This window comes from Acomys russatus, chromosome 1 (assembly GCF_903995435.1).
Source record: "Acomys russatus chromosome 1, mAcoRus1.1, whole genome shotgun sequence".
NCBI classification, from domain to species: Eukaryota; Metazoa; Chordata; class Mammalia; order Rodentia; family Muridae; genus Acomys; species Acomys russatus.
The window spans coordinates 13573009-13591450 of record NC_067137.1 but is presented as its reverse complement, the minus strand read 5'-3'; the positions used below and the strand labels follow the sequence as shown (position 1 = coordinate 13591450).

The following is an 18442-nucleotide window of genomic DNA, read 5'->3' as shown; positions in this document are numbered from 1 at the left end:
GTCTCAAAAAACAAAACAAAACAAAACGAACCAAAAACCAAAACACCAAAAACAAACAACAAAACAAAACAAAACAAAAACCAAAAAAAAAAAAAAAAAAAAAGGAGAAGAAGAAGAAGAAAATGGCAGTACGTTGGAACAACACAGAACTAACTATACTAATGTTATTTCCTGTAAAAGATTTTATTTTATCTATAGATCTGTTGTGGATAATTAAATGACTAGTTGTTCTGTCTCCACCATTTTTTTATAGTAAGATTATATACATTTTGATGCTCTATGAGCATTGCAGTATATACTTGATAATATACTATATAAAAATATAAACATCTCAGAAAGGTCATTTAATCTGATCTAATCTAATCACTGGAAAAACCTGTTTCTAGTTGTGGTGTGGCTCAGCTCTAGCACGCACCTTTAATCCAATGAGCTTTTTGCTTGAGTATTGTAAACAGGATTAAATAAAGTTAACCCTAGGTCAAGAGGCAGAACAAGCTACAGGGAATGAACATAGGAAAAAACAAAAAACAAAACATAGAGAGTAAGAGGAGGTCAGGAGGACAGATAGGGAGATGCACAGGAATTAAGAAGGAGGGACATTTGAGTCTGAGGGATTTTAGAGACGGTGTGGGGAGGGAGCATTCCCTCTTTGGGGACATCTTCTGAGGGGGAAGGTCAGCTGGGAGCTTTTTCTGCCTTCTGAGCTAGCAGGCTTTCACCCCAATATCATTTGTAAAATCAAACAATTGATTATTTTATTAAGACAAAATCCCTAGCCTTTTTGTTACACCCAATTAGGTCCTCCAAATATACTTATGGTTTCTTTTAAAACAATCTTCATGTCAATGTAAAAACAACATGGACTTTTGAGACAGTTGGCTTGAATCCGTTACCACCTAGTGTCTATGTGACCTCAAGCACGTTATTTTTCCTGTGAGCCTATGAAATGGGATATGAGTCTTTCCCTTCTCCTTAGATATGGATTTTCTTTTCTTTTGTTCACAGTATTGATATTCTCTTTAAACAGCAAGTTAGCTATTATTGCATTAAAGGTAAATGGTTCTGAGACCATGTGGCATACACATACATTTGATATTTGCCAGCTGAGAAGTATCCAAGCATCCAGATTTGCTGCAGCATGGAGAAAAATGTAACTGCCCAGGAATGGAGTGGCAGCATATACCTGTGGCTATCTAGCAGCATCTTGTCTTAAAAGGCCAAAAAAAAAAAAAGAAAAAAAAAGAAAAAAAGAAAACAAAATACCAAAAACAAAAAAAGAAGAGAAAAAGAAAAAAGGGTGGGTGGGAAGGGTGAGCAGAGGAAGTTTAACCCCTCAGAGCGAGCTGGAAGCTAGGGGGAAGGGTGACATACAGACTCCAGTACCTGTTTCATCTGGAACTGCCTGCAGATCTTGCTGTTCTCAGCTTGTATGGAGTTTGCCGGCCAGTCGTATCTTCTGTAACTCTTTTTCTTAAGGTTCACATAGCTTTCATTCTCTATTATCACTGATATAGGACCTTCATCCATATCAGCATCGTCCTCCAGATCTGACAATGTTTCCCCTTGAAAGGAATAGAAGGAAACATTTTCGATTTGTCCTTTCTTTAGGAAAGGGAGAGAGTCACTAACGAAATAACAACGACAACATCATAAGACAGAGAAAACCCTGAAGCTTGAATCAAACAGGTTCGTTCATTTCCATACTACTTCTACACAGGACCTTAAAATACTAACATGAGCTTCCCTTTTGTTTGTTTGTTTGTTTGTTTGTTTTAAGACAGGGTTTCTTCCTGTAGCCTTGGAACTTGCTCTGTAGACCAGGCTGGCCTTAAACTTAGAGATCTGACTACCTCTGCCTTCCAGGCGCTGGGATTAAAGGTGTATGCCAAAAACAAAGTTTTCAGTTCAAGGAATTAACACAGTATGTCTCAGCTGTTTGCAAGTGTCCCCCAAATTCAGTGATAGAAAATGACCCAAATATTTATAAAATGATGTACTGTTCAACGAAATGTGGTGTACCCACGTAACGAAATATCCCTCAACAACAAAAAGGAGTAAATACACACTATGGCACGTGTGAGTTTTGGAAACATTATGCTAAGTGAAATAATCCAGCTTCCAAAAGCTTCATACCACGCGATCCACTTCTATGGAATGCATAACACAGGCGCATTTGTGACCTTAGACTATGGGATAATAGTTGTTAGGGCTGACGACAGAGGACTCATGAGGACAGGGTTGTTTCAGGGTAGTCAGGAGTGGTCATGATTGTGCACCTCTAAAACATAAAAAAAAAAGCTGTTGAATGATATCCTTTAAGTAGGTGAATTTTATGGCATATAAATTATATCTTAGTAGTGTTACTGAAAAGCCAGACTAGGGATACAGCTTAGTATAAGACTGCTTGCCTGCCATGAGAAAAGCCAGAGGTTCAATCCACAGCACCACCACCAAAAACAAAAACAGAAAACAAACAAACAAACTCCTGACATATAGCTTGTCATTTCCCAAGGGACACAGTGGAATACCATGTACCAGAGGCTGCTGTGCAGGAGTGAGTCAGGGGCCGCAAGTCCACCTGGCTACCTATGCAGCAGCCACCAGCCTCGCTGCTCTCTACTTACTGACAGTTACCAGGAAACTATCTCCTCCTGGGGTGCTGGGGTTTAAGCCTAGAACCTCATGCATGCCAGGCAGACTCTGCTGCTGAACTGTGTCCCTAGCCCTTAGCCAGGAAATTCTTATGGAAGATGGAAAATTTCATTTTTCCTGAAAGATAGACAATAAGTGAAAGTAACTTCTTTGATGACTGCTGAAGAGGAATTTGTGGTGTAAGAGTCTGCATGACAAAGCTGTTCAAAGCCAGCAGCCTACATATGCATTTGTATTTATGGATTCATAAAGATGGCATTATTTTGATTATTTTTTTTACCAGCCTAGATTACTACAAAAACAGAAGGAAATGGTTACCATATTAAGTAAATATAAGAAACTAAATTAAATGAGACAGACTTTCTGAGAAATTGCCTTAGGGCCTCTCTGACCTCAGCCTACCCAGTCTGGAACACGGGCAGGCCCTTACCCAGCTGGCCAGCACGGCTCATCACCCAGGCTGGTCATTCTCCATAGATTATGCACAGTCCAAGACTTTCTATCTAGGGAGCTCGACCAAAGTGTCACAGCTGGGATCCAGTTAAAGGCAGGCACAATGACTGGTTAAGGAATTCTTGTCTCTCTCTTTTGTTTTTTTGGGACAGAGTTTCTCTGTGTAGTCCTGGCTGCCCTGGAACTCACTTTATAGACCAGGCTGGTCTTGAACTCACAAAGATCTGCCTGCCTCTGCCCCCACATGCTGGGATTAAAGGCGTGTGCCACCATGCTGGCTCTCTTGTTGTCTCTCTTTGTTCAGGGTCACCAGGAAATAGTCCCCACCCAGCCTCAAAATATTTTACTTTTAAAATCATCGTTCCTAATGCTGAGCCTAGTGCTGTGCCTAAGATGAACATTTTACGTACCTTCTGCAATTTGATTTGAAAGAAAAGGATTACTTGGGATCACTGGTTTGCGGTAGGCAGGCTTACTTATCCTGGTCTCGGAAGGTTCTGGAGGGACGTTCACAGGAGGAGCACTATACTTGTGTTGAGTATGTGTTAGTAACTTGGCAATCTCAGACTCGTCTTCTAAAAGGGTTATCAGAGAATATACAACAGGCTCCGAAGTTTCTGCAAATTCCAAAGCCTTGCCATAAAGGAACTCAGAAATATGTAACCGACAAACCAGAGGTAGGTTCTCGTTGGTGGAGTAAAATGCCACAAGGGGAGCTTGGTAGGGGTATTTGTGGTCTTTAGAAAAGCGAATCTCAAGCTCATACAGAAAAGCTGCATCCTCATCAGCATTAAGATGAGAATCGTCGACGTTTCTTTCTGCTCTTCCAATAATTTGATTTGGGGGCACTTCGTGTTTGAATTTGCATCTTGATCCAAATTTACAATTTCCTTTGAGGTAAAATTTACAGGTTTCAGGTGAAGTGTCCCGTACATTTTTGGTACCTTCCTTTTGCTTAGACTTGCAGAATTTATTTGTCAGATATTCCAATTCCAGTCCAATGGTCCAGACTCTGTTCTGAATTCTTTCTATAAACTTTTCTCCACAGATGGACTTGAGAGCAAGCACCTCTTCCTGTCTCTGCTCCACACACTCATTCAAGCTTATACGATCAGCTGCCTCGGAGAGTCTCATCCTCTCTCCAAATGCATCTGAAAAGCACTGCTGGAGGAGATGCTCTAGAGCCGCGCCCAAATCTCCATCACACACCCTCAGGGCCAGCTGGCAGTGCTCAGTGTGGAAACCATACCTGCCCAGGGTAAAAAGTGACAGAAACGTTATGTAAAGTCTTCACATTACTGAAGTGAACTCACTTAAACACACGCATATGCAGTTTTAAGTGTGGACAGCTACATTCTGTATTTGGAAAAAGCAGCTCTGATAAGACTAATCCCTCCATCTTAAAGGGCAGATTTTAGGTCTAAGCGCTCTGCAGGCACTGCCATGATAGGACACCCACAGGAAAGATACTTGGGTTTATAATATGGTCTAGAGGCCTTGACTTCTGTAAGTGATAAAAATGGTCACCTGGAAAGTTTCTGCACTGCATATGGTGAGACTGCAGGTTCTGGAACAGGAGAATCTTCTTCGGGGCCGATGTACTCCCAAGGACTGCAGTCAAGGAGAAAAGCAGGCCCCTGGCTAGCTGGCCAGCACGGCTCGTCCTCACCCTCAGGAGCATCGTCTTCTTCTTCTTCCTCCTCCTCCTCCCCAGAGGCGTCTTTTCTAGAGGAGGGGACATTTTCAGGTATTGAGTGTTAATGTTTCTTATTTCTGAGAAAGATTCAGCAAGGGTCTAAACATTTAATTCAAGGAGCTAAGGACTCGGGACCCTGATTGCTCTTCAGCTGCTGGTTTACTCCTATAGTGAACTGTTCATTTCTATCTTAAAAAGGACATTTCCTGGGTACATGCATGCTACCAGGGCTTATGTAAAGTTACTTATAGAAACAGATTCTTGTGAGCTTCTCAATAACCCTGCTACATATTACTGGAACCCCCATTTTGTAATTAATCAATGAAACCTTGGAGAGCATTAGTAACTAAGGTTACACCAAAAGGAGCAACTAGGTGTTTTTCACCCTAGACAGTCTACATCCAGAGCTTAGCTTATAGCTCTTCCTCACACATACTACCCTCCCCCCCTCTCTTAAACATGTAACTCTCTTTCCTAAGTCTGAGACAAACAAATTTTGTAGAGGACAGGAAGGTCTCTGTTCTTGACTGGCCACTCAGTAATTCTATCAAAGCAACTACTTACTTATTGAATTGCTGAGAACGGAGCCTAGGCAAATGACTCCTGTTTTCTAGCAAACAAAAAAACGAGTGAAACCCTTCAACTGACGGTGTAGCACAGGAGGTATGGTGCAACGTAGAGGCAGGAGACGACTAGGATTACAGAATGAAAGCTCTTTTACTTGGGCAGCTGGGCGCAATGTTAAAGCTTGACCTAGAGGCTGGAGAGATGGCTCAGTGGCTAAGAGCACTGGCTGCTCTTTCAGAGGCCCTGGGTTCAATTCCCAGCACCCACATGGCCGCTCACCACTTTTTGCAACTCCAGTTCTAAAGAATCTGACACCTTCTTCTGGCCTCCTCTGGCACCGGGCAGTAAGCGGTGCCCAGACATAGAGCAGGCAAAACACCTATATACATAAGGAAAAAGAACAAGAAAAATGTACCTTGCTAGGGGGTTGGGATGGGTGGGAAAGGCGAGGCAGGAGGACTGCAGTAAGTCTGAGGCCAGCAGCCTGGGCTGCATTAGCAAGAACTTGCCTCAATATCTGCTAAGGGTTCATACAAGCTTTTAGTTGGAATGTTTTTAATAAAGCACTAATGATCTATATTAGCATGGGCCTGGAGAAAAAGAAAGATGAGGCAATCCACGCTGCTGCTCAGGGTGATGCCGGGTGCACACATGTTAACCCTGAGACTTGATAAGTGCTCTGTTATTTCTCTTGACTCACTTCCAGCTAATTACACAGTCACAACAGGTTCCACACAGGTAGTTCTCAACCCAGGGGTCACGACACACCTGCACATCAGAGGTTTACATTACCACTCACAACAGCAAAATTACAGCTAGAAGCAGCCATGAAAATAGCTTTATGGTTGGGGGCCGCCACAATATGAGGAAGTGTATTAAAGGGTCGCAGTGTTAGGAAGGGTGAGAACCACTGCTCTACACTGAGACAGTACCCAAAGCTGAAAAGGCATTTGCCAATGTGTTCTCCTCAATATAAAATGTACTCAAATAAGATACTTTACTCGGATCCTGCGTCGACGCCCTGTTCCTGCAGGTCTCTCAGAAGGGCTTTCACGTTCTCCTGATTCTCTGACGTCATATGCAGTGTCTGAAGGGGCACTTTGGCTTTAGGCTTCCACTTAGGCCGTGTCTCTCCTTTGCTTTTGTCGTCGCTGGGCCTGAATTAAAAACACATGCTCATGAGCAAAACTGTGTCACTCTCATCAGTGCTCCCAAATACTCGTAACAGAGGGCAGAGGGTAACAAATGTGGAGAGAATGGTTTTCTAGTGTTTACTGGATCTCACTAGCCACCCGTTAGCATTTTCCCCAAGCCAATTTAAGTTGGAAAGTTCCTAGCCTGCTCGCTACAGTGGCAGTTTTGAAGAGTGCAGTCCACCACCTTACAGACATTCTCAATCTGAATTTGTCTCATCATTTCTTCAGAATCTGTTTGGGAAAGATCACATGCTCCTATGTCCCAGACCAGGATGGCATGTAGCACAGACTGGGGTCACAGGTCACCTGAGCTGACTCTCTGCCCTCCCTCCACCCCGCAAATGCTGGGATAACAGGTGTGGTCTACCATGCTCTATCTCCACTCTTTTTTGTTTTGGTTTTTTGAGACAGGGTCTCTCTGTGTAGCCTTGGCTGTCCTGGACTCACTTTGTAGACCAGGCTGGCCTTGAACTCACAGCGATCCACCTGCCTCTGCCTCCTGAGTGCTGGGATTAAAGGTGTGTGCCACCACACCTGGCTAATAAATAATTCTACCTCTGTCCGTGATCTTAAAGTCCACCCCTCTATTTGGACACTATAAGCCCGCCTCCTTACTTCCTCTGGTGATTCATTCCAGCCCTTATCCTCATCTATGCCTGGTACGGGGCTGTAACGGCCCAGAGAAAAAGGGCCAATCTTTCTAGTATCACAAAGGCATATATTGAAGAGTAGCACCAGTGACCAGCATGATTAAAATGTCCTACACACTTGCTTCAAACCTCTGTGGTGTTCCATATTAGTCAAAGCAAAAGCCAAACATCCCTCTCATGGCCCACAGGGCCATCTGCAGCCTAGTTTCTCTGCTCTGACACTGCCCACTTGCTCTTGTCACATGGCTTCTCTGCATTTCCTAAGCCTTCTAAATGTATTCCTGGCTTAGGGTCTGGCATTCAACGTGGCTTCATCCCCTGGGACTTGAATGTCTTCCTCTTACATAGCCTCATAGCTTGCTCTTGCTGTCTTTGTTCAAATGAACCGTTTTCGAGGACTCCCACACGACACCTCTATTATTTCATATACGCACATTACCTCACACAGTACTCTATTTTCCTTCCTGCCTGGGATACACTTATGGTCCTTCCATCTCAAAAACCTTTTATGGAGATGAGTACAGTGTTTTACTTATTGCTATAATTATGTTACCAGAACATAGAATGTACTCAATAAATAGCTAATGAATATTTGAACATGTAATATTCTTTCTTTTTAAAGTTTTTAGGGCTGGAGAGGTTAAGAGCACTGGTTGTTCTCCCAGAGGTCCTGAGTTCAATTCCCAGCAACTGCTGGCACAGTTGCAGGCAGAATACTGTATAAATAAGAAATACATCTTTAAGTATTTATTAAATACTTAATAAATGGTGGTGCACACCTTTAATCCCAGCACTCGGGAGGTAGAGGCAGGTGGATCTCTGATTTCGAAGTCAGCCTGGTCTATAAAACAAGTCCAGGACAGCCAGGGCTGTTACACAGATAAACCTCATCTCGAAAACCCAAAAAAAAAAAAAAAAAAAAAAAAAATTTACTTATTATGTATAGTGTTCTGCCTGCATGTATACCTGCACATCACAAGAGGGCTCCAGATCTCATTATAGATGGTTGTGAGCCACCATGTGGTTGCTGGGAATTGAACTCAGGACCTTTGGAAGAGCAGTCAGTGCTCTTAATCTCTGAGCCATCTCTCCAGCCCAAACATGTAATATTTTAAGACCTATAATGTATGTACTTTGAAAAACAAAAGATGTACATTTAACTCAGAAGACTAGCAGGTAAGGTGAAAACATACTTTGGAACTATTTTCAAAGCTGGGTGTGATGGCTCATGATTATAATCCCAGTAGCCTAGGCTTGAGGGAAACCTCGTCTACCAACCCCACCAAAGAAATTGCAATTACTCCTTTATATGACATTATTTGATATATATATTGTTCTCAATATTCTCTATAATGCCTCGACCTTTTTTCTCTATGTTATCTTAGCATCCTGGACTTGCTTTGTAAACCAGGCCGGCCTCAAACTCATAGCGATTGGCTGCCTCTGCCTGGCGAGTGCTGGGATTAAAAGCCTGTGACACTGCTGAGCTTCAACCTTTTTTTTTAAAGAATGGAAAACCACATAGATTCTCTGGCTGGATACCAGCTATTTTAGTGATTATATATAGAGAATATATATTTAAACCCTCCAATCAAAGACTCATTAGAGCAACTCATTTGGTAGCTAGTTTAAGTGACTTACATTCTGTTTCTTTTTTCCTTCTTTTCTGAATACATACAGTTGAATTCGCTTAGCTACAAGTACGTATGATCTATGATGTTGTCAAACCTCACATCTACTTATATTCCTTTCTTCTAATATTCAGATAAGCTATTACTATGAATACATGTGTGTGTGTGATGGTTCTAATGAAGTCAGTCCCCGCCCCTCGGTTTTTCGAGACAGGGTTTCTCTGCGTAGCTTTGACTGTCCTGGACTTGCTTTGTAGACCAGGCTGGCTTCAAACTCACAGTGATCTGCCTGCCTCTGCCTCCTGAGTGCTGGGATTAAAGGTGTGCGCCACCACTGCCTGGCCCCTAACAAAGTCCCTGGACCTCTAAGAATCTCATATACAATTTGGTACAGTTTAGGAGTCAATTGGAAATTTATATTTATACTGTATAACATAGACTAGCTACATTTACTTTTTTAACATCCACTAGACTTACTAGAATTGTCTATTCACAATTAAAAGCTGGACATGAAGGAAGGTTGGCTATGTGTGTTACTGGTTACTACATGAAATGCCATCAGATGATAGCTCGTCCAGCTGGGCAGTATGGAACCACGACTAGAAAGACATATTTAGATTGCATTTTGGGCTGTTTAATTCTTTTGTTTTGTTTGTTCTCCTTTTTTTTTTTTTTTTTTTTTTTTTGTTGTTTTGTTTTGTTTTGTTTTTTTTTTTTGGTCTTTCGAGACAAGGTTTCTCTGTGTTACCCTTGGCTGTCCTAGACTTGCTTTGTAGTCCAGGCTGGCCTTGAACTCACATCGATCTGCCTGCTTCTGCCTCCCGAGTGCTGGGATTACAGGCATGCGCCACCATGCTGGCTTTGGGCTATTTAATTTTAACATCAATTTACAGAGTCTACAGAATACTTTTAAAATTTTGTTGTACTTTTATCCCTCCTAGTATTTACTTTCCTAGGAAACATTTCTTTCAATACATTGAACATTACATCCAATTCAGTGTCACAAAGTAGTTAAGGTCAGAAGTCAACCTACTTAAACAAAACTATGATTTACCATCATGCTTTTAAAAAGTTAATGAAGAGAGGGACTGATAGAATTTTTGTTGTTGTTTTGTTTTTGGTTTTTTGAGACAGGGTTTCTCTGTGTAGCCTTGGCTGTCCTGGACTCACTTTGTAGACCAGGCTGGCCTCAGACTCTCAGAGATCCGCCTGCCTCTGCCTCCCTGAGTGCTGGGATTAAAAGTCTACGCCACTGTGCCTTGCAAGAATTTTAGATGAGAACAATTAACTGGACCAGAATGCTCACCCACACCTGCCTCTTGGCTATTTGTTGTTCCACATATTAGGAATTGAAACTGTTTCCATATCTGACCATTCAAAAAGTCTAAGGAAGGGCTGGAAACATGGCCCACTGGGTAAAGGTGCCTGCCACCAAGACTGATGAGCCGAGTGTGATCCTGGGACCCACATGTTAGAAGGAATCTAGCTCCCACAAGTGGTCCTTTGACATTCACATTCACACTACAACGCATGAGTGCGCTCTCTCGCTCTCTCTCTCTCTCTCTCTCTCTCTCACACACACACACACCCCCCACACACACACGATGTAAGGAAATGCATAATGACCTGGGTGAGTGCTTTGATTCAGTGATGACACAAAAGTCATCTCCATCATCCCAAATTCTACTTGAGGCCTTTCTATTGCCACCGCCGCCTCCACTGCCCCCGTGAGATTTATTCGTGTGACCCCTGCCTCCTCTTCCTCCTCTAGAAGACCCCTTTCCATCCCCTTTGCCTTTTCTTCTTACTGAAGAACTCATTTTCACCTGAAAGACAAAAAATTAATATTGATACCATAAACCATAAATACCATAGCCTTTTTTTTAAAAAAAAAATCAAAGTTATGGATAAAGTCTACTTTAAAGAAATAAAGAACATGCACAGTTTAAAAGGGGCCAGGTTAAGGGCAGAATGACTAACTGCTTCACATAATTTTTTTTTAAACAAGTATATGTACCTTAGGACTAATATTTAGTAAGTTTCTCTGATATAGATTCTTTTAAAAAATACTTATTTAATGTATGTGAGTGCTCTATTTACATGTATTGTTGCATGAAAGAAGAGGGCATCAGATCCCTTTCTAGATGGTTGTGAGCCACCATGTGGCTGTGTAATGTCCAAGTCATGAGACTCCCAAAGACCACCAGGAACCAGCTAGATGTAAATCACAAAGAGTCTCATTTATTAGTCAAGCTCAGAGTCTGGACCGTCAGCCCCTTCGTGAGGAGCGAAGATGGTGGCCCCTAGTGCTAGGAGAACAGAGCTTTTAAAGGAAAAAAAAAAATGTGGGAGGCAGGTTTCCAAGCCTTGTTACATGATAGGCTAAAGGGGTACAGGAAAGCTGCTCTTTAAGCTGATGGCTAGGGGACCAGGGCTAAGCAAGGGGACCAAGGCCAGACGACAGGGGGGAATTTTTTTGTAGGTTCTGGTTGTGGTGACCTGTGGCTCTGATTAGTTGGCCCTGGGTACAGGCTCCTAGGAACAGTTGTTAGCTATGTGTTTGAAACTCATGAGGAACTCCAGGTTGTGGGTAGGGGTCAGGTTCTTAGGCTCTGAACACAAAATGGCATTGGTTTGGTCTCTACAATTGCTGGGAATTGAACTCAGGACTTCTGGAAGAGCAGACAGTGACTTAACCACTGAGCTATCTCTCTAGCCCCAGATTTCTTTTTTCTTTTTTTTCTTTTCTTTCGGTTTTTCGAGACAGGGTTTCTCTGTGTAGCCTTGGTTGTTCTGGACTTGCTTTGTAGACCAGGCTGGCCTCGACCTCACAGCGATCCGCCTGCCTCTGCCTCCCAAGTGCTGGGATTAAAGGTGTGCGCCACCACTGCCCGGTTTAGCCCCAGATTTCTTAACTAAGAATGCACATCAGAGACATATGGGGGAAGTTAAACACACATATACTTTTAATCCCAGCATTTGAGAGGTAGAGGCAGGCTGATCTCTGTGAGTTTGAGGCCAGCCTATGGAGGAAGGTCCAACTGTGTGTTTTGTTTTTTGTTTTGTTTTGGTTTTTTTAGAAGAAAAACTTTATTATTGTACAAAGGTAGAAATAGATGGGGAAGGACCTGGTAGGCAATCTGCCCTGATTAGCATCATATGCCCATTGAGAACTGCTTCTATAGAGAAATCATTAAAAATACACTAGGAAATATTTAATGGCTAATTAAAAAAGAAAGCAGGACAGAGTAAACTAGGAACAGAGGAACAGACACAAGACATATAGTGACAACAACTACAATGTCATGATATATGTAACTCCTGCTATCTCAATAATAACAATAAATGTGAATGGAGTAAACAATCCAGTCAAAAGATTGCCAGGCTCATTTCTTTTTTAAAGGGACAAAGTATAAATTCCAAGATACAAACAAAAGAATGGAAAAGATAGCTGGGTGGTGGTGGCTCCTGTCTTTAATCAGGAGTCACTCCGGAGGCAGAGGGAGGCGTATCTCGAGGCCAGTCTGGTCTACAGAGTGAGTTCCAGGGCAGCCAAGGCCACACAGAGAAACCGGCTCAAAGGAAAAGATGAGGTAAATATTTGAGAATTTATGTTCCAGATATATGCCAACCAGAAACTACAGGGAAGGCACATTAGCTATATGAATAATAGACAGAAGAGACTACAACAAAAAATGTTACTTTAGATAAAAAAGGATACATCATAATGATAAAAGGATCAATTCATAAGGAAGATATAACAATTATAAGCATATGTATACCTAACACTAAAGCACCCAAATTCACAAAGCAACAACTATAAGAAATGGGGCCACCGACAATTTAGTAACAGTAGTACCCACTGTCCATAATGGTAGAACAAGCTGAAGAGCAACAAGGAAAGGAGTCCTTTCTTCTCCTTCTTCTTCTTCTTCTTCTTCTTCTTCTTCTTCTTCTTCTTCTTCTTCTTCTTCTTCTTCTTCTTCTACTTCTTCTACTTCTTCTTCTTTTCCTCTTTTGGTTTTTCCACAAACGGTTCCTCTGGGTAGTCCTGGCTGTCCTGGTACACATTCTACAGACCATGCTAGCCTCAAACTTAAACTCAAGGGAGCTAGCCTCTGCCTCCTGACTGTTGGCATTAAAGGTATGCACCACCATATTTAGCTGGAAAACCTTAAGTACCAGCACAGACCTAACAGACATACCATCACTCAACAAAACAGCTATCCAATTACATATGGAGTGTTGTCTAGGACACCTCATATGCTAACCTATGGAGTAAACCTCACTACTTTTTTGTTGTTGTTCTTGGTTTTAGTTTTTGGAGACAGGGTTTCACCTGTCCTTGAACTCAACTTATAGACCAGGCTGTTTTTGAACTCATAGAGATCTGCCTAACTCTGCCTGTTGAATGCTGGGATTATTAAAGGCATGAGTTACCATGCCTGGCTACCTCAATACATTTTTAAAAGACAGAAATAATACAAAACATGCTCTGCTGCTGTAGTAAAATTAGAAATGAAAAGTAGAAACAAAAGTTGGTTAATTCACAAATATATGGAAGTTAAAACTAGATCTCTTGGTATTTTTTTCTTCAAGATACTCCATGGTTTTGTGTATGTTTTGAGTATTTGTTTTGCCCTCCTCTCCTACAGCTAGAAAGCTCTTTGGAAGCAGCAGCTCTGTCTATTTTGATCACTACTGTACCTCCTGCATATGCAACATCTGGCAGAAATCGAGAATTAAGCATGTGCTGGGGTATGAATGACTGAAGATTAATGAATAACTCAAGTGAGAATGAAGATCCGCTCATTAATTTATCTATTCTACAAATATTTATTACAGTTTTCTGTGCCAGATCTCGGGGATTTAACAGCTAAGACAAAATTCATGCCCTCTGAAGCTTGCTTTCTAGAGGACACGGTAGAGAAGAAACAAGTATATAACCAATTAGGGCCGTCTCAAGTCTGTTTCCCTCTGCTCTAACAGAATACTTAAGACGGAATAATTTATGAAGACTAAAGTTTTATTTGGGCTCACAGTTCTGAGGGCCAGGAAGTACCAAGCACACTGTATGCGAGCAGATGACAGCCAGAATCGCGTACCAGATCTTGGCAAGGCAGAAGAGAAGTGGAAAGAAAGCTTAAGGAAGAGTCTAGACACAAGGGACTGCTCTGCTTTATAATAAACATCTTGTGAGACTGGCTTCTCTCCCTTGAGGTACTGATCTCTTTTAATTACCTAATCACCCTTAAAGAATCCAACTCTTTTTTTGGTTTTTCGAGACAGGGTTTCTCTGTGTAGCCTTGGCCATCCTGGACTCACTTTGTAGACCAGGCTGGCCTCGAACTTACAGCGATCCGCCTGCCTCTGCCTCCTGAGTGCTGGGATTAAAAGCGTGCACCACCACGCCCGGCTCAAGAATCCAACTCTTAATACTGGTAATCAATTTCAACTTGAGTTTGTGAGGGGACAAATAATATCCAGACTGTAGCAACAAAGCAATGGTTGCTCCCCAGAGGTAGAAGGTAAGTAAGTCCTTTTACTGAAGACACCAAGCACTTCAGACATGGAGCCCAGAAGACCTGAGTGGGATTTGACCTGAAAGCCTCTTCCCTGAGGACCAGCTTTCATGGTACCAGAAAGCACCATGTAAGCTTCCTAGAAGGAAAACGAACAACAGTCTTACCCTGCTACATCTATAAAACACAACGACAAGCATTGCACAATGACCCTAAGGGGGTAATTGTGGTAAGTATACCATGGTGGTAACCAACAGCTCTTTAATTGGAATTAAAGCCTGATCAACAATAGGAAAATCATGCCCTGTAGGCATAAAGTTAGTGTATAATTCAAATGTTGATTTGTGTACCCCCATATCTGGTAGCAATCCTTGTTCTCGTGTTCCCTAACTGTCCCCTGGTATGCCAATAAAGCAGCTCACAGACAATCACTGAGCAGGGGAGATGAATAGGGCTGAACTTGCTGCCATCCAGGGGAGGAGGCGTTAGAAGAGGACATAGGTGATTCAGCACCAGAAGGGGTCCAGGTGACATCTGGAGAGGAGAGGATACAAACTGCAAGTATCTCTGTGTGTACTCTGAGAGGAAACCAGATTAGCTTAGAGGGTTAAGAATGGAGCAATAGGGCTGGAGAGATGGCTCAGAGGTTAAGAGTACCATCTGCTCTTCCAAAGGTCCTGAGTTCAATTCCCAGCAACTACTTGGTGAGTCACAACCATCTGTAATGAGATCTGGTGCCTTCTTTTGGTGGGCAGGCACACATGCACATGCTGGCAAAATACTGTATAAAATAATAAATAAATCTTTAAAAATAATAGAGCAGTAACTGTTCTGTTATTATGTTGTGAAGCTTATTAAACAAATATAAAAGAGTGTCAATTATTTATTTGTGTGATGACCGGGTTAAAGAGAAACTGGGAAACACACACAATTTTATAAAAATAACCTTAACAATGCTTGGTACTGGAAAACAAAGGCTAACTACTTAGGGCTACCTCATGGATCAGAGAGGAGAACTTACAATGTTACTAACATAATTCCTAACTACATACATTATTTTTATAACCACAGATTAAGAGTAGTTCTTGATGGAGTGCCTTGACTGTAAAAACAGAATTCCTATGAAGTTACAGGTGGCCTTGCTCAAACCATTATCAATGAGCCACAGAAAGGAAATGCTTTGCTGAGACTACCAGTCTCCCAAGATAGGCTGTCTCCACTGAGCAGACAATAGCAGGAAGGAGAGGCCCCAGACTCACACACAGCCCCCTGAACTGCAGTAAATTCCTCATCCCCAAGCCTCTCTCTAAACTCCAAGTATTCCCTCTCCCCTGACAGATAGCCCTTTCTTGTGGGAGAGTGTCTGCCTTTTGTTGTTTGAAAATAAGTTTCATCTGCTGAGGTCAGACTCAGGTCCCCTTCTGCCATTTATCTCTTTACTCTGAGCTCTGAAATCTAACAGCTCTCACCCCTCATCAACAAAACCTCTCTTTGCAGCAGACAAAACCATTGCAGGAAAATCATAATTGATCAAGATGCAGAGAACAAGAGAGTGTATGATGCCCAGTCCCAACTGATACACACAATTCCTGAACCCTTGTTTGAGGGATCATTACAAAAGGGACAGAAAGGTTGTAAGAACGAGATGAACAGGGATTCTGCTCTGAGACTGGTCTCCAGGAAATGTCAGAGGCTACACCCACAAAATCTCATCAATATGGCTGCCTAAACCATGGAAGTGCTATCACAGAAGAGGTAGAGGCCGGTAGATTTGAGTTTGAGACCAACCTGGTCTACAGAGTGAGTTCTTAGGGAGGAAAAAAAAGGGGGGGGGGGAGGGTAGAGAGAGAGAGAGAGAGCTAGCGAGCGAGCCGGGGTGGGGGTGGGGTGGGGGGAGAATATAGAAACTAAAGTCAATTATTTCAACTTTCCTCTAACTCCAGATCCCCCCAGGTAAGAACATGGTAAATAGAAATCTAAATTCTCTAAAGACAGCAGTATATTATTCACATACAAAAAACAAAAAAACACAAACAAACAAAAAACCGTAAGGACATTACATGCTCAACAAGTGACTAAAGGAATAGCACAAATTGAACTCTCTAATTCTGTGCATCAATACTTGCATATCTCTTTCCCCCCTTTTTTTTGAAAACAATGTTTCTCTGTCTAACAGCCCTGGCTGCCCTCGAACTTACAGAGACCCGCCTGCTGGGACTGTTGGGGCTAAAAGTGTGCACCACCGCACCCGGCTGCATATCTTTTTTTTTTTTTAAAGTAGGAAGAAAAGAAATCAAACACCTTATCTCCCAAACCCCCAACCGGATCAATTCATACACTGAGAAATGAACAGAAAAAGGCAAAAAGATTCTGTACTGATTTAAAACAAGTTACCTCACACCAACACAGAAAAGCTTAGTTTCAACTTGAGCTGTGATTTTCACACAAAGATCTGAACCAAGACTGGTTATAGTGGTATGCAACACCACATTCCACAGACGATTTCTATAGAATACAAATTAGGTTGTGTAATCAATCCACAGGGGGGAAATTCCACTATTTATCCAGTCTGGGAAGATTTCTTTCTTTACCATAAATACTGGACCTAAGTTGCCTTTAAAAGAATCCTTTGTTTCACACCCAAGTTTGGCCCCGACATACAGCATCAAGCTGAGGTGATGAAAACCGAACACTTGCCTCCGAGGCAAATCTCTGATCACTATACATCACCCAGCTCCATTCAGATTCCTAGTCATGCAAGGTTCCTTTCTTTAACATACATCTCCAACCTTCTTCCCCCAATAGCCCCTCCGGTCGCCACGCAGCCACAGACAGGAAATGGGGCTGGCGCCCCTCCAATCCAACCCTGCTGGGAGCCTCGGGCTTAGACAACCTCGGCTGCAGGTCCCGGGGTCTCTAGGATCCTGCTGGTCCAGGTTCACGGGCCCGGGGCTGAAAATCAGGGGCTCATCGGGGTAGGCTGGTCCTCGGATGTGATCACTGGAGAGGGGAGGCTGCAGGCCTGGCAACCCCGGCCCCGCGCGGCCCCGCACACGCCACGGTAGGCCGTACCTGGCTCGTAGCGTCGCTGGCCGCAGAGCTCAGGAGGCGGCACCCAGGGCTCGGCGTCCGGGCTGGGCTCGGCCTCCTCCTTGGACCTCACCCTCAGCAGCCGTCCCGCCCAAGAGCCTTCTGATTGGCTCCTTGCATGTTTGCTTCCGGGTCATCGGTCGCCCTAGCAACCGAGCCCCGCTCTGTCCTAGCGCCCAGCTCCCATCCGGGCCGCAGAGCTGGCGAGCCAGGGCGAATCGCAGAGTCGGGAAAGCCTGATTTACACCTCTTTGTCAGGTGAGTGCGCTTCCTCCTAGGCCGCTAGGAAGGGCGCCTTTACCTGGCACGGGTGGACTAGGAGCCAGCTGCAGCGTCCACACTGCGGTGGAGGTAATCCGGAGATAGGGCGTGGGCCTCCGAGTCAGTCGTGGGTTCGCTGTCTCTATCTCTACGGGTTGGTTTCCTTTACAGTACCAGACTGTAGCAAACGCGGTTCCTACTAGTTCAGAGTTTGAATGTGGAAACGTCACCCCTTTAGTCAGAGAATATTTTATTAGTTTCTTTAATCAAACTCACACAGATAAGGCGTTACATAATAAGAGTGAAGTCACCCCTGAACAAATGGAAAAGAAATTAAGCATTATGTTTCTAGACTAATATGCCTGCTGATTTCTGCACAATGCCAACTCCAAAACAGTAAACTGGGGTACAACCCCCGACCCCCAGGTTGAAAGCGCAGCTAAAGTTTTAAAAAATTAAAATTACACTTGTATATCTTTATATAAATATGTTTACAAATACATATAAAGACCAATACTAGCAATGTGTTATGCATCATTAATAGCAACAGCTTCTCCAGGTCCTGCAGTCATCTGAACAAAATTGTAGATGTTCAGCATCTCCTTAAAGACAACAACAACAATAACAACAACAACCAAATGAAAAAATACCAAACAACCATTAAACAGCATAGGTCTGTAACAGGGTAACCGCAGCACTGTGTGTGTGTGTGTCTATGTAGGGA

At 42.9% G+C, this 18442-nt stretch overlaps 1 protein-coding gene across 1 annotated transcript in view; it reads right to left on the bottom strand.

Moving 5' to 3' along the window:
* Positions 1–17566, bottom strand: part of Dhx57 (DExH-box helicase 57) — a 54008-nt gene extending 36442 nt beyond the window's left edge. The window contains exons 1-6 of the mRNA XM_051164383.1: positions 17440–17566; positions 10472–10671; positions 6370–6525; positions 4633–4830; positions 3516–4354; positions 1384–1562 (exon numbers count right to left, since the gene is read on the bottom strand). Coding sequence (XP_051020340.1) covers positions 1384–1562; positions 3516–4354; positions 4633–4830; positions 6370–6525; positions 10472–10665 — 1566 coding nt within the window. The 5' untranslated portion in view covers positions 10666–10671; positions 17440–17566. The remainder of the gene's footprint in view (positions 1–1383; positions 1563–3515; positions 4355–4632; positions 4831–6369; positions 6526–10471; positions 10672–17439) is intronic.
* Between the last annotated feature and the right edge of the window lie 876 nt (positions 17567–18442).